The following is a 14,669-nucleotide window of genomic DNA, read 5'->3' on the forward strand; positions in this document are numbered from 1 at the left end:
CAAGCCTAAAGACTGCTCCACGGGGCAGCAGAGGGACCCCCCCCCCAACCTCACCTGTTGGGTGGGGAAGCCGGGGGGGCCTCTGACAAAGCTGACAGAACTCCTATCACTGAGGGGCCAGACACACAACAAATCCCTTTGTACTCAGCAAGCAAAGTCAGATCTAGTTTTTCTCCTGCGTAGAAGTGTTGGAATACACCAGATGGGGTGGAGGGGAACTGAGGACCCCAGCAATAGTTCCAGCTCCGCTACCTTGAGCAAAGCACCGCAACTCACCTGAAGGTTTCCCCCCTTTGAGAATACCAAGTATCCTCGAGGGTCTCTTCCATGACCACATTTTGAAATATATCTGGCCTCTCAATGGCCACGAAGATTACGATGGGACACTTGGGAATCATGGGGTGTCCTGTGTCCTGTTGCCCGGCAGCCCCGCCTTCCCAAACCTGTGCTTCCGGCGCCCCCTTGTGGCTGTCAGGCACAGCGGCCCCCAGAGGCTGAGAAGCGAGGCAGAGAGAGTTGGGAGGTCACAGGTCCCCTTCAGGAAGGTACTGCTGAGTGGCTTCCGCTTCTTCCTGCAGCCCTTACAACTAAGCAGCGGCTCCAGGCCTCCCCAATAGAGGGGTGCTCCACAAGGAGCTGCATCCAAAACACTCTTGGATCCAAAGAGGAGGAAGAAGCAAGGACAAGGATACTCGCCCACTTAGTTTCCAAGCCACCTGTTGTTCAGGGCCTAGCTCGTTCACTTCCAAACTTCTTGTCACACAGCCTGCTTCTACAGGACAAAAGCAGACTGAGCTCCTCCTGCCCCGATCCTACCACGCTGGACTGGATGCTGCAAGCTGGGCCTTCTGGTGACTCACCTGCACATAGGCCCAAGGAAAAGCCAGGAAAGGTGCTGTGCAGTAGGCTTTACTCCTAGCCAGGGCCTCCACCCCAGGGTGGCACCTCTGGCCTTCCATTCACCAGGCCCCCATTCGCCTCTGCTCCCACCTCCACCCTGCCTCCTGGGGGTTTACGCTGTCCATTCCAGGTTCCGGGAGTCCAGGGCTGGCCAGGAGGATGGGCTAGCCCTGAAGTCACTCATCACATGGCCAGCCTGAGGGAGGCCAAGGCAAGTCCGGCCCAGAGTCGGAAGGGCCCCACAGGGAGATTCCCAGGCTACAGAGGGGCCAGGGGCACTATGCCCCAAAGGCCCTGACAGTTCACCTTCTGTTACAGGGCTCTGGGCTTTTAGACTGCATGGTCCCAAACCCCCATTCACACAGGGTGGCTGCCAACAAGGCCAGCTGTCAGTGGGACTCCGACGACCCATCTCTATAGCACTTCTCTTCCACATGGCTGGTCTGCTCCAGAAGCCACTGCCGCTCGTGCTCGTTCACTGTCAGCCTGAACGTCACCTCTTGGAAGACGCTGCTCACGGCCACCTATGTGAGCCAGGGACACCAGGGGCAGCTAAGTTACAGCCACAAGCTCTAGCACCACTGGGCCCCACCGCCCGCCCCGGGCCTCGCCCTCCCACCAGCGACATCCTTACCTGCTCAAAGTGAAGCTTCCGGAACATCCGGATACTCGGTTCATTTCCTTGCCCAATTTTAGCCTCAAACTTGGTCAGACCTAGTTTGGTCACTCCTCCCAGAGAAGATCGGAGAGAGGGACGAGCCACAGGATGAAGCAACCCCTCATAGCCCCTGCACTTCCTCTCCCACTTTGCAGTGGAGGCACCTGTCACCTGGCCCCCACCCCCCACCCTGAAGAAGGCCTGCTCCCAACATGCCCCCGCCCTCACCTGGGGCCTGGCCACTTCTCCACTGTCTCTCAGGCTTCCTTACCATATGACATCATCATGAGAACAGCCTCGGTGCCTAAGCCTTTGCCCCTGCAGCTGGGCTCTAGGAGAAACAATGGCAATCACTGGCGCCGTGTGCCAGGCTCCACCGTAGGCACGGCTGTGAGGCAGCCAAAACCTCATTTCATCCTCAACTCGGCACGGCTGGTACTATTATTGCCGTTGTGCAGATAGGGAAATAGAGTTGAAACGACTCGCACAAGGGCTCCCAGCTTAGAGGCACGCAGCAACCCAACCCCAGAGCCGACCCTTTAACCTCAGTGTCCTGCCTCATCAGGACAGTCTTAGGGGAAAGCTGGGGACCAAGGAGGACACAAACTAGAGGGGCTCCCCCCGCAGCACGGGAAGATGCTCCAGGGAAGGTCATGTATTTTGGGAGGATCCCCAGCACTCAGGCCCCCAGTGGGGATGAGGCAGAATGAAGTTTGAAGACCCCCCAAAACCGAAGGTTAAATTCACCCCTAAGCAGAAGACAGGAATAAAGCAAACGACCACGGGTGAACCAGCAGGCCACCGGAGTGCCAGGCGGCAGCGTGCCCCAGCTCGGTGCCGGGCTCCCCAGTGCGGAACCTCCCACCGAGCTGAGTGCCTTACGCAGCCTCAGCTGGCTCAAGGTTCAGCGGTTCCAAGGGCCAGAAGGGAGGGAAGGCAGGGCCAGGTGGAACCAACCTGCGATCATGATCTCAATCTCCCCCAAGGAAGGGTCCCCTAGATCTGTGAGAAAGAGGTTTACATCTCCCGCCATGCAGCTCTCTTCAGTGGTGCTCAGCTGGGCCTGCCATTTCTCTGCATCCAGCACAATGAACGTACACTCTAAGGAAAGAGGCGACAGGGTTATCACCTACCCTCCCCGAGGAAGGGAAGGGATGACAGTCTTCCTACCCAAACCAGAGAACTGTAGAGCACTGTGTGCCAGGAGGAAAACGGGCCCAGAGCTTCCTTTAGCTGATGCCAAAGCCCTAAATTTGCCTCACGCAGGAAAAGACGGGGAGTCCAAACAGCAGCTATATTCTCAGAGAGCAGGAACCACAGCTGCGTTTGAGCAAGAGATGTGAGGGGCAGGGCCTCGACTTACAACCAGAGCCCCACATGCTTTCCTTCCCCTAAATCCTTCCAAGCCTGATGCACTGAGTGGGGAAAAAGACAAAAGCCTCAGTCACAGGGACTGGCTTCCGTGGGCATCAGGGTATGACGGTTTCAGGCACCTTCCAGACTTTCCATGAAGGGGTTTTCATAAGGTTACTGGGACCCAGGAGGGCTACAGCTGGAATGAGAAACGGAGGGAACCTGGAAACGGCCTCTGGAGCCAGCCCTCCCGCTGCCAGCCCAGCCCGGGGCCGGCGCTCCTCACTGGCCGCGTCCTCCCGCCAGCTCCGCTGCATCGAATACTCCTGCTCCAGCGTCAGTGGCTCGGAGGCGGTCAAACGCTGCAGCTCCTCGGATTTCATCCACTCGTGGTACCTGCAGGGACGGGGGAGGGCCTGATTCAGAAGTACAGGTCTGAGAAGTGGGTGGTAGGAAAGAGAACCCCACAGGGCTAACACAGGGCTCATAAAAGATCCAAGGAGGGGCGCCCGGGGGGGGGGTCAGTCAGTTAAGCGTCCAACTCTCGATTTCGGCTCAGGTCACGATGTCCAGGTTGTGAGATGGAGCCCCGCACCAGCCCCGAGCTGGGCATGGAGCCTGCTTGGGATTCTCTCTCTCTCTCCCTCTGCCCCTCCCACTGCTCACACTCGGGATCGCTCTCTCTCTCCTCTCTTTAACAAAACAAAACAAAACAAAAATCCAAGGAAAGGGTTATAATAGCTCCTTAGGCGGAGGGCCACAAGCACAAGACCTAGAAGCAGGCTGGTCTTCTAAGAGACCAGCAGGAGGGATCAGTTCTGTCTACCCAGCTTCCCATCCTGTCCCAGGGGTCAGAGCGGAGTAGTCTGAAGTCAAACATTCCTCAAATTCCTGAGCAGAAGTATATGGCAAGCTGACATCAGTAAGGATGGCTGGACGTATCTCCACAAAGGCCAGACAGGAACCCCCAAAAAGAAAAACTACAGGGGCGCCTGGGTGGCTCAGTTAAGGGTCTGCCTTCAACTCAGGTCATGATCCTGGGGTCCTGGGATCGAGCCCAGTAGAGCCCTGAGGGTGCTCCCTGCTCAGCAGAGAGCCTACTCCTCCCCTACCCTCTATCCGCCCCCCCCCCCACCGTGTGCATGCGCTTGCTCTCTCAAATAAATCAAATCTTTAAAAAAGAAAAGAAAAACTACAAGTAGAGAATACACCCCTACATCACCACCATCCCAGCCTACAAGACATTTGCCAACTGCCCCAGCAAGAGACCCACCCTGAGACTCAGTTCTGGCCTTTCAAAACAGTAGACATCAAAACAACCCATCAGCTCAGTTTGATGACAAGCTACCATCATGTCTTCAAGAACTGAGCATATTTGGAGCATCTGGGTGGCTCAGTTGGTTGAGCAGCTGGCTATGGGTTTCAGCTCAGGTCATAATCTCAGGGTCCTGGGATGGAGCCCCATGTCTGGGCTCCATGCTCAGCGGGGAGCCTACTCCAGGATTCTCTCTCTCCCTCTGCCCCTCCCCCCCTCACTCCCACTCTCTCTAAAATAAACAAATCTTAAAAATAAAAAAAAACTAAGCATATTCACTGGCAACAGAGGAATGTCACTAATTTACAATTACGCAGTTTCTTTTCTTACACCCATTTAGTTTACATAAAATAATTGCTTGCTGAAAGTCCAAAAAAGGAAGCTGAGAGGATGAAAGGGAAAAGCTGAGGGAGGGGTGACTTCCTCCAGGGAAGTCTTCATCCTCTGCTTCAGTGCTCACTTCTTTCTGTAATGACTTCTCACAGCAATGTTTCTCCTTCTTAGAGGAAACAGCCTCTGAGATTTGGGCTAAGGAAGGCCGACCCTCCTAGCTGCATCTTGGAAAGCTGGTTTGCACCCCATATTAGCAGGACTGTTACCTAGGCACGTGCTCTGCAGTGTAGGGTACCAGCACCACCTTCTTCCCCAGCAGCAAGGTGTTCTCATTTGACCTCATGGTAGCAGCCTGCAGGAGGGGAGGGCAAACACCAGGACCCTGTGTTTCCTCCCACTTAGGGTGGGAGCCCTGGGCCTTCAGTTACCTAAATGCCTCCCAGAGCTAAGTTGTCAGAAGAGCCTTGGTCCTTCTTTCTTTCCAAACATTTGAGAGAACACGGACTCTAGACCCCTTGCGAGAAGGCGAAGAGGGCCGGTTAAAGATAATTACAAAATCCTTGCGTCGCATCTCAAGGGACTAGGCCTGAGCTCGCCATTTCTGCGTGTCCCTTCCATCCCACCTCGCTTAACTACGAGGCCTCAAGCCCAAGCACCAAGACTTAACCCCAAAGCTCCCATCACGTGCCCCCGTCCCGAGACTCCGCCCCAGGATCAATCTTCAGCCCCGCTTTCAAGCTATTTCCAGCCTTTCTCCCCAGCAACCACCCCAGCCACCGGACTCGGGCCCTCTCTCCTCCCGACCCACCAAGCCAGGTCTAGCCAGGCCGCTCCGGGGTGAGGCGGGCTTAAGTTCTCAGTCTCCTCCCCTTTGCGTGGACCCGTAGGCCACTCTCCTCGATCACCCCAACCGCCGGGGTCCCGGAGCGGCTCAGCTCACACCCACTGCCCGCCGAAGAAAGCGTCCCCAGCAGAGAGGACGACCCACCTCTTCCGACCCTCCCCGCTTCCCCTCCGGCCCGCTGCCCCCTTCCCGCACGCGCCCGGGAGCGCCCCTCCCCCGTTTCCGCCACGCAGACGGCAGCCGCCCCGGCCCAATCCCGGCCCCGCCTCCGCGAGGCGCCCAATCAGCGCGCTGCGCCCCGCCCAGGGCGCGCACGGGCAAGGTGGACTCCGGGCGCGGGCGCATGCGCGCCGTGGGCGCTGGTGCGGGACAGCTGGCGCCGGCGGCGGCGGCGGCGGCGAAGGGGCAGGAGGCGGCGGCCGCGGCGGCCCGGAGCGAGCCGGGGTGCAGGTGTCTGGCTGGACGGGAGGGTGGGATGGGCTTGGGCGGCGCCAGGCTCGGGGCTGCTCCAGGAGGGAGGAGGAAGTCGGGGAAAGGCTCCGAGCGGGGCCCTTGAGAAGAGGGGGAGGCTTGAGGCTGAGAAGCCCAAAGGCAGGGCAGAAAACAGGTTGGGGGGGTGGGAAATGGAGTCCCCGTTAGAAAGGAGAGGTTTGGGAGCAAGGAGTTGGGTTGGGGAGCGACCCGGGCAAGCCCTAGCCCTAAGCAAACAAGTTTGTTGCCCTAGGCGGAGGAGACTGTTATATGGGCTGCCCTGTGTGGTAGTGAGCTCGCCGTTCCTGGCATGGAATGTGGATGGCCACCGCAGAGTGTACAAAGGGGGCGCCTCGTGGTGAGCGAGACCTAGTGGCTTGCGGGTCTCCTTCTATCACTTGGAGTCTGAGCGGCATTGAATACCTTCATGCCCCGCACAGCAAGGGAAAAGTTGGAGGAAACCATCCAGGTGTCAGTCTTCCAGAGCTGTCCCATGACAGGTATCGAGGCCATGTCTGCAATAAAAGTACGGGGCCAGGGTGCTCTCCAGAACTGTCCCCCAGCGCCAGCGACGTCTATCAGAAGGCTCAAGTCTACTCTTTCGCCCTAGGGAGCCGTAGCAGCCGCCGCCCCGGCAGGGAAGGAACCTAAGGAATCTCGGCTGCCCAGCGACCCTTCCTCACTTTTGGAAATGGCGGGTGAAATCACAGAGACCGGGGAGCTCTATTCTCCCTACGTGAGTTTTACTTTCAGGACCTGTTTTACCCACATCGTTGCCGCGGGCTCCTAGAGAAGCACCGCGCTTCGGGGACTGTACTAGTGAGGACAGCGGCTTTGAGACCCTGGTGGAAGCCACGGTGGGGGACGCCGATGGGCAGCCGCGGCCTTGCGGCTGTCCTGGCTCAGAGCATGTTATGAGAGTTTGTTCACGAGTTGGATGCTGGTCAGAGAGTGGTCAAGGAAAGAAAGCTGACTTGCTGATTCCTTGTGATCTTGATGCCGTGACCACAAGCACTTGCAAATGGTGCTACTGCTCTGGGGATGGTGACTGACAGCTGTTGACTGGGTTTGCTCATCTCAGCAGTTTGAAAGCACTTTGGTTGCCAGCTGAATTGTAAGTTGTGCAACTTTCATAGCCTTGGGTGGCGTAAGAGGCAGAGAAGGCTTGCAGAGACTTCCAAGTGCAATTTGCTGGAGTCTGTAATTAGAACAGTTAGAAGGATTGATTTCTTACTGTGTTGGGTCTGTTACCCTCCCCCCAACACCCCACTTCCCACAGGTGCGCTCCGTTTATCTTCTTGGTGTAATGAAAGATTGGTCCTGGTTACATCACGGAGTCCTCTTGCCTGGATGCCTAGCTGGAGGATTAGAATAATCAAATGATTGACTCATGGTGCTACTAAGTATCCCAGGGAAAAGCAGCACTGCCTGAAGTGACAAAAGTCCTCTTTCTAGAATTTACGTAACCTTAAGCAGCTTCCCCACTTTGTACTTAGTTCCTAGCCTGGGGGTCCCTGCTTTGTCTCTGCTAACTTCACAGACTCTAGAGCTGTGGCGTGATACCTAAGAAGGCATCTCAGAAAATATCGGGCAAAAAGCCTTTCTGACACCACGGTCTTCCTACTGGGTCTGTGTCTTTTGTGTGTAGCACCAAAGGAGCCTCCTTTCTCTCCATAATTTATCAGGGGAAAAATTCTTTCTTGAACTTTGGACTGAATCTAATTGTGTTCCTCTCATCTGCGGAATTGTGTAACAGCTCACAGCCTCCTCTTGGTATCAGCAGTGAAATGGCCCCACTAACCATAAAAGTTGCCATGCCCCCTGCTGTTGCGCGGAGCATCTCTACGTTTAGAGATGAGAAAATGAGTTATTTCTGTAACTGAGTTTTAGAAAGGAAAAAACTTTGATGTGCTCACTTTTCTTGTGTCTCCAGTTATTCACATAATCATTTCGCATGTCAGTATGTACCCACAGGAAATTGGGCAGTGAGGCCTAAAGGCCTCAGTGGGTTCTGCTCCCCACCCCCAACTTTCCTGTGTGTTGGTTTTGTTTGAGGTCTGTGTTTAAGGGCATACTCTGGGCATTTGCCATAAACAACGGCTTGCATTCTCTTATCCTACCGGTGGAGAGAGATGTAGAGAAGAGATGGGTGGGTGGTGTTGAGGGTGAGGTGGCATGAGCCGGGGGTTAGAGGTCAGGGTTTGAGGAGACACCGTACCTTCTTCCTGAGTTTTCCCTAGGGAGAGTGGTTCTTGATCCCTTGTGAGACCGGGAGAAGGGCATAGGTTCACCAACCGCTGAGCCCAGGAAAACAGTGGAACTCACTTCACTAGACACTGCTTTGAATCCCCTGCTCAGCACAATGCAGGCAGGACCTGCTCTTCAGGTCTTGCGAAACGGAGATACTGAGCACTTACTTGGTTCATGAAGGTGCATCAGCCCATGACCTGGGTTATTCTCAACACAAAGCCTCTCCCTACTTCGGCGTTGCCCTGTTGTCCGTTCTTTTCCTCTTCACGGGTGCCTGGGATGCTTGCCTTAGCTTGCATTATTCTGCGTAAATTATGTGTAATGGGCAGACCAGCCTCACAGGGGACTCCGGTGACAGGCCCTCTCAGGGGTAGTGCTGGGTTCAAAACATGGCTCAGGCCCGCACGTCCCCCCCAGAAGTGATCTCAGAGCAGTCATGTCTGGGTTCCCTGTGTACAGGGACCAGGAGCGGCTCAGGGCTGCAGGGATTATGTGACCCAAATAGAGGATGAGTGGACCACCACCCAGACAAGGCCCAGCTGCTGAGGGCCCCGCCAGCCCAGTCTTGCCAAAGATCATTGCCGTTGCTTTCGAAGGAAAGGTCACTCGTTTCACAGCCTTAAATCCTAGTCATTGCTTCCACATCTCTGCTGCCTTCTGTTTCCTTTGACAGCTGTCACTGGGGAAGTGGACGAAAACTGCCCATGATGCTTGCCTAAACGCCCGTCTGTGGGTGACACCACTGGGTGGGAGGTAAGGCAGCAGGAACACTGTGCGCTGAACTCCCTAGAGCCCGGGGGCGCGGATCCACCATCCCAGGGAATGGTGGAGAATGGGAGGAGGCAGTTTAGCCTGTAGCGAGGCTTGATGCTTCTGCTTTCGGCCACACCTTCCAGGAGCTGGGCCCCACACTACTGGCAGAAGAGACTGTCTCCTTCCTCCTCCTCCTGCCCCACAACTGCCTTTGACCTGGCCTGTGGCTCAGCTCAGATCTGTCTCCTGCTCCATGGTCTTTGTAATTGGTCCTCACCATTATTATTTTTTTTTTTTAAGATTTTATTTACTTATTTTTCAAAGAGAGAGAGAGCACAAGCAGGGGGAGTGGCAGGGAGAGGGAGAAGCAGGCTTCCCGCAGAGCAGGGAGCCCGATGCGGGGCTCGATCCCAGGACCCTGGGACCACAATGACCTGAGCCAGAGGCAGACGCTTAACCGACTGAGCCACCCAGGGACCCCACACCAGCACCTTTATTGAAGGTCGAGAGGCTTTAACTCTCACCAGGGAGGTGAAGAAGTCTCACGTTATCCTATAGGGTTCCCAGAGCCCCACTAGGCCCGGAGTTCTTACTTTGAAACTAAAAAATAGCAACGGCATAGGACAAATCTGATTTACCATTTCTGCTCCTGATGGTCCGTCCCTAATTAGCTTCTTCGTAAAGTTCTTAAAGGATCTTTTGCACTGAGACTTATTTGAAGTGTCCGTTGGGAGTGTGGTTATTTCATTGTGTTTATCAGCAGTGGTTCTCAGCTGGTGGCAATCTTGGCTGCTCCCCCACCGCCCCACGCACACCACCCCCAGGACATTTGACAATGTCCGGAGACATTGTGATCATCATAACACAGGTACAAGGTTGGGGGAACTGGAACCTAGTCGGTAGAGGCTGGGGATGCTGCTATACATCCTGCAGTCCACAGGACAGCCCCACCGCAAAGAAGAATCTGGCCCCAAATGTCAAAAGTGCTCAGGCTGAAAGCCCCTGCTCTACGGTAGGCCCTTGACCTTTACATCTCAAGACCTTCAGGCATCACTGAATTCGCAAATGCCTCTTGTACTATTTCATTTCCTTATAAAACTTTTGGCTAAGAACCATCACTTTCTCTTTACTTCCATCACGAGAACCTTCACTGGGGCCATTTTCCATAAAGAGAAAGGATCCACCCTTCCTAAATGTTACTGCTCAGAAAAGCAATATGCAGAGAACAAAGCTGCAGGGAGCTGTAGGAACACGGTTCAAACTTGTTTTAATCCTTCTGGGATCTGTCTGTGGGATCAAACGGGGACTGTGATGTTTAAAACGGGACAAAGACTGGGACTTACGTCAGAGAAGACCTAGCCAGATCCAGTCAGCTCAGCTGAGGATTCCTAGCTGGAGGCTATGTTCCATGCACCCTGAGAAGTGACACACAGGCCACAATGAGCCTCACATGGAGCAATGGGGAAAAGATAACATTGAAAACCCAAACTAGGACATAAGTGTTCTTGTTCCAGGGTTCAAAAGAGGGGAGCAGGACTGGAAGGGTTTTGTGCTGAAAGCAGCATTTGAATATGTCCAGTGTTGGGTGGGATTTGAAGGGCTGGGCAGGAGGCACAGGGGGGCAGGTGCCCTCTGCCAAGTGTAAATAGACTGTGGGCAGAGCTCTTTCTGTCCAGCACTCAGGCGTGCTCTCAGCACCTGCCTGGAAGCCTGTCCCTCCCTAACCACTGTCCGGCCCCTTCTTCCCCCATCTCTATTAAAAAAAAAAAAAAAAAAAAAAAATTCTGACTAAGGTTAGGAAAACAGGCCCCAATTTGTATGTTTCTGATAAAAAAAAAAATTCAGTACAAGGTTATTTTAGAAAATTTTTTAAAATATAGAAGAGTGCATATTTCTAAGAATGGGGAAGTAAAAATGAGAGATGGGTAGGTGTTCCCAGAGATGAAGTATTTGTGTTGTTGTTTTTAACAGAAACAGATTTTTAACAGAAAAGCCAGCTGTAAGTCAGCCAATGTCCTAGAGCACGGGGAGCCCAGTTAGGAAGAGGCTGTCCCAGTCCAGGCTGGAAGCAATTAAATGGGAATTTAGCAATTAAATGTAAATGGGAATCGAACCAGAGGTAGCCACAGAAGACTCTTCAGAAGGAGAATGGCTAGCGCGGGGATACGCAGAAGTGGGGGGGGGGTGACCAGCAGACAGTGGATTTGAGGTCTGCAGGAAGGCTGATGCGGAGAGAGGCACAGTCACCCTCTGTCCAGCCGTGGTAGTTAAAGCCGCAGGACTGAGTGAAGTGGCTGAGCGAAAAATGAGTAGAGAGGAAAAGAGACCACTTACGTCAGAGTGGAAGAAGGAATAAGGACTAAGAAAGCCCTTGGATTAGGCAAATAGGAGGTCACTGGTGATTTTGAAGAATGTAGTTTCAAAAGAGCTCTGGGGATGGAAACCACAAAGTACAGAAACTTGGAAATGAAGGCAGAGGAACTAGGTAGCTACTTCAATGAGTGGTTAAGAGAAGTGAGAGAATTGTGTTTCAAAGGTGTCAAGGATGCTTGTAGGCAGAGGGGAGGACCTGGTAGGAAGAAGATTGCAGAAAGAGGGACTGAGCCCAGAAGTTTGGGTGCAGGGCTCAGCGTCCCCAGGAAGAAGGACACATGCCCCACAGGCAGGGAGGGCGTCAGGAGGATGCAGACACTGATTTTTGAACGAGGAGAGAGTGGGGCTTGGGGAGGGCATGTCAGATGGCCTCATTCACCTCCATAACATGGGACGCAGCCTTCAGCTGAGAGGGTGGGGTCAGGGGCTGGGGCACGAAGAGTGAGGTTTGATGGTTTCTTGTGGGAAATGCCGAGAAGTCCGTGGTGGAATAAAGACAGTCTGATGCCGAGGAGCACAGGTGAAGGAACCATTTGTTTGTTGTGGGACCAGTCATTCTAATTAAAAAAAAAGAAAGAAAGAAAGAAAATTTCCAGGAACTCTTAGCAGCTTCGTATAGGGAGCAGAGGAAGCAGGTGCTAGGTCCATCCAAGGCTGGGGTCAGGAGGGGCAGCACAGGGGAGGGTGTGTGAGGCGGGGTTAGACCACGCTTCATGGAACTAGCCCGTCGTAAATGATGCCGAAGAACGCAAGTGACGCCAGAGTGGAGGGGGTAGCCTGGGTCGGGCGGGCGGGGCGACTACAGGTGTCCAAGGGAATGGCCAGGGCTGCAGAGGCTTCAGCTCAGAGAAAGGAATTTCCTGGTTGAGATCTTGAAAAAGGAAAATGACAGTTAACAGCTAGAGTCGAAAAAAGGAAAATGACAGTTAACAGCTAGAGTCAAGTTGGCGAGAATGAGAGTTTAAAACCTGAGGTCAGTGACCTAGCAATTCTACTCGGAGGCTGGTTGTCAGGGGCAGGGCAGGTGCTGCTAGTGGGTAGCTGCTTGCTTTTTGGGGTGATGAAGTGGAATTACATGGTGGTACAACCTGTGACTGTGCTAAAAACCACTGAACTGTGTCCTTTAAAAGAACTTTTTTGTTAAGTTTTTAATTTTAATTCCGTGTAGTTAGCATTCAGTGTTATCTTAGTTTCAGGTGTACAACGTAGTGATTCAGCAAGTCTGTACATCACTCGGTGCTCATCATGACAAGTGTGTTCTTCATCCCCTTCACCTGTTTCATCTGGTCCCCCACCCACCACCCCTCTGGTGACCATCAGTGTGTTCTCTATAGTTAAGAGTCTATTTCTTGCTTTGTCTCTCTCTCCCCCCCCCTCTTTTTTCCCTTTGCTCGTTTCTTAAATTTCACATGAGTGAAATCATATGGTGTTTGTCTTTCTCTGACTGACTTCCATTGCTTAGCATTATATTCTCTAGCTCCATCCACATCATTGCAAGTGGCAAGATTTCATTCTTTTGATGGCTGAATACTATTTTGTTGTACATGTATACCATCTCTTCTTTATCTGTTCATCTATCAGTGGACACTTGGGCCACTTCATAATTTGGCCATTGTAGATCGTGCTCCTATAAGCGTAGGGGTGCATGTATCCCTTTGAATTAGGGTTTTTGTCTTTGGGGGGTAAATACCCAGTAGTGTAATTACCAGATCATAGGGTAGTTCTATTTTTAACTTTCTGAGGCACCTCCATACTGGTTTTCCACAGTGGCTACAGTAGTTTGGATTCCCACCAACCGTGCACAAGGGCTCCCCTTTCTCCACATCCTCACCAACACCTGTTGTTTCTTGTGTTGTTGATTTTAGCCGTTCTGACAGGTGTGAGATGATAGCTTATTGTGGTTTTGATTTGCATTTCCCCGATGATGAGTGATGCTGAGCATCTTTTCTTGTGTCTGGTGGTCATCTATATGTCTTTGGAGAAATGTCTGTCCATGACTTCTGCCCATTTTTTATTGGATTAATTATTTTTTAGCGGTTGAATTAAGTTCTTTATAAATTTTGGATAGTAATCCTTTATCAGATAGGTTATTTGCAAATATCTTAAAAGAGTGAGTTTTATGGCATGTGAATTATATCTCAATTTTCATAAAAATCCCTGAAGTTAGTGTGGGAAGGATGGTAGGAAAAAGGAAGCAGTATGATATGTCAGCATCCCAAAGGACAATGGCAAGAATGGGTGGGGAGCAGGGCTCGGTCACATGCTCAGAGGTCTCGGAAGAGTGGAGGTTTCTTTAGGTCAGCACTAGGTTCATCCTTGTGCGGGGTCCCCTGATGTGGTGGTATGTCCTCAGGAAGCCTACAGCCTGGTTGGGCAGGGAGCTAACATCCAAGGCGCAGCTTTGAGTGATAGGAAATGACAAGGTGGCGGGGTGGTGACAGCAGAAGAGACGGAACCCGATCAGCAGAGACGTCTTGGGAAGAGCTACGGGATATGGGACTTGAGCCTTTGGAGTGTTGACGTTCGCTTCCCCAGCCAGTGGCAGAGCACACCTCCTTTGAAGCTAGGCGGAATTCTGCCTTCTGACCTGCTTCCCCAGCTCACATCTGGCCTCCCTGCCTCCAGTTTGGCAGTCGCCCAGGGTCATCTTTGGGAGCCGCTGCGGGGGAGAGGTTAATTCATTTGGGGACTTGAACGTCACTTCTGTTGCTTCCAGGTGGGACTGGTGTACATGTTTAACCTCATCGTGGGCACAGGTGCGCTCACCATGCCCAAGGCCTTTGCCACCGCAGGGTGGCTGGTCAGCCTGGTCCTGCTGGTGTTCCTGGGCTTCATGAGGTAAGAGGCTGGTACACGGGGGGCCGGGAGAAGCCTGCCCAGGGAGCCCTGACTTCTCTTCATTAACATGAGGAAGCATGCCTGAGGGGGCAGGCAGATGTCCCCGGTGAATCCTAACCAGGGTGGCCCGGCAACAAGAAAGGAGACACAAAGCTCTCCAGGTCTCGTGCTAGCAGTCACACAACCTGATCAGTTAAGAATCCAGACATCTGGCTAGGCTTTGGAATGTTTCACAATGATGCTCACATTGCTTCCCCGGCTGGTTGACTTCCCGTATTGTATACTTTCTTAATGGTACCATTAATTTTTGTTCTCCGAGAAAATACTGCCTAGCCCCAGAAAAAGAATCAGACAGTGATAAGGGAAGTCAGTTTGGGATTTAGAATTCATTTAAGGTAGTTCATGCAGTAAGTGATAAACACACAGGTACACACATAATCAAGGGTTAACCTCACCTCACCTTGTGCCTGGGGGCAAATATGGGGCCAATGCCTTCCCAGGCTTTCAGGGGCTCCTACTCCTTGAGCCACGTGTGTGGGCTTCCCCAGCTGCACTCCACAGAGGGGAGAGCCTACTTGAGG

General features: G+C 53.0%; 2 protein-coding genes across 14 annotated transcripts in view; one reads left to right on the plus strand and one right to left on the minus strand.

Annotated features, from left to right (window-relative positions):
• Positions 1–893: 893 nt before the first annotated feature.
• Positions 894–5,631, minus strand: NAT9 (N-acetyltransferase 9 (putative)). 9 transcript variants are annotated; one of them, XM_064582758.1, is made up of 7 exons: positions 5,548–5,628; positions 4,826–4,911; positions 3,198–3,307; positions 2,516–2,659; positions 1,830–1,889; positions 1,535–1,614; positions 894–1,424 (listed from the first exon to the last, which is right to left on the minus strand). In XM_064582758.1, the coding sequence occupies exons 2-7, from the start codon at positions 4,900–4,902 to the stop codon at positions 1,290–1,292; spliced, it is 606 nt and encodes a 201-aa protein (XP_064438828.1). In that variant the 5' UTR covers positions 4,903–4,911; positions 5,548–5,628; the 3' UTR covers positions 894–1,289. The 9 variants fall into 9 exon arrangements, with proteins under 9 accessions (XP_064438828.1, XP_045744478.1, XP_064438833.1 ...); XM_045888522.2 differs by having other exon boundaries at positions 1,535–1,629; positions 5,548–5,626; XM_064582763.1 differs by having other exon boundaries at positions 1,535–1,629; positions 3,198–3,327; positions 5,548–5,565.
• A 73-nt stretch (positions 5,632–5,704) lies between these two features.
• Positions 5,705–14,669, plus strand: part of TMEM104 (transmembrane protein 104) — a 54,695-nt gene continuing 45,730 nt past the window's right edge. For 4 of the 5 annotated variants that reach the window (XM_045888518.3, XM_045888519.3, XM_045888516.3 and 1 more), the window contains exons 1-3: positions 5,705–5,853; positions 6,485–6,610; positions 13,967–14,088. In XM_045888518.3, coding sequence (XP_045744474.1) covers positions 6,566–6,610; positions 13,967–14,088 — 167 coding nt within the window. In that variant the 5' untranslated portion in view covers positions 5,705–5,853; positions 6,485–6,565. Of the gene's footprint in view, positions 5,854–6,127; positions 6,375–6,484; positions 6,611–13,966; positions 14,089–14,669 lie in introns of all 5 variants that reach the window. The other variant, XM_064582757.1, reaches the window with a different exon arrangement.

This window comes from Mirounga angustirostris, unplaced genomic scaffold, assembly GCF_029215605.1.
Source record: "Mirounga angustirostris isolate CCGP_5_RB_7025 unplaced genomic scaffold, mMirAng1.0.hap1 SCAF_17, whole genome shotgun sequence".
NCBI classification, from domain to species: domain Eukaryota; kingdom Metazoa; phylum Chordata; class Mammalia; order Carnivora; family Phocidae; genus Mirounga; species Mirounga angustirostris.

Bases quoted from the DNA above. Each gene is read 5' to 3' on its own strand.
- NAT9 (XM_045888522.2), bottom strand. From the start codon at position 4,902: ATGAGGTCAAATGAGAACACCTTGCTGCTGGGGAAGAAGGTGGTGCTG. The intron at 3,308-4,825 runs GTAACAGTCCTG...CCGTCCCTGCAG, and splicing joins ACTGCAGAGCACGTGCCTAG to GTACCACGAGTGGATGAAAT. The intron at 2,660-3,197 runs GTGAGGAGCGCC...CTCTTTCCTTAG, and splicing joins CTGGCGGGAGGACGCGGCCA to AGTGTACGTTCATTGTGCTG.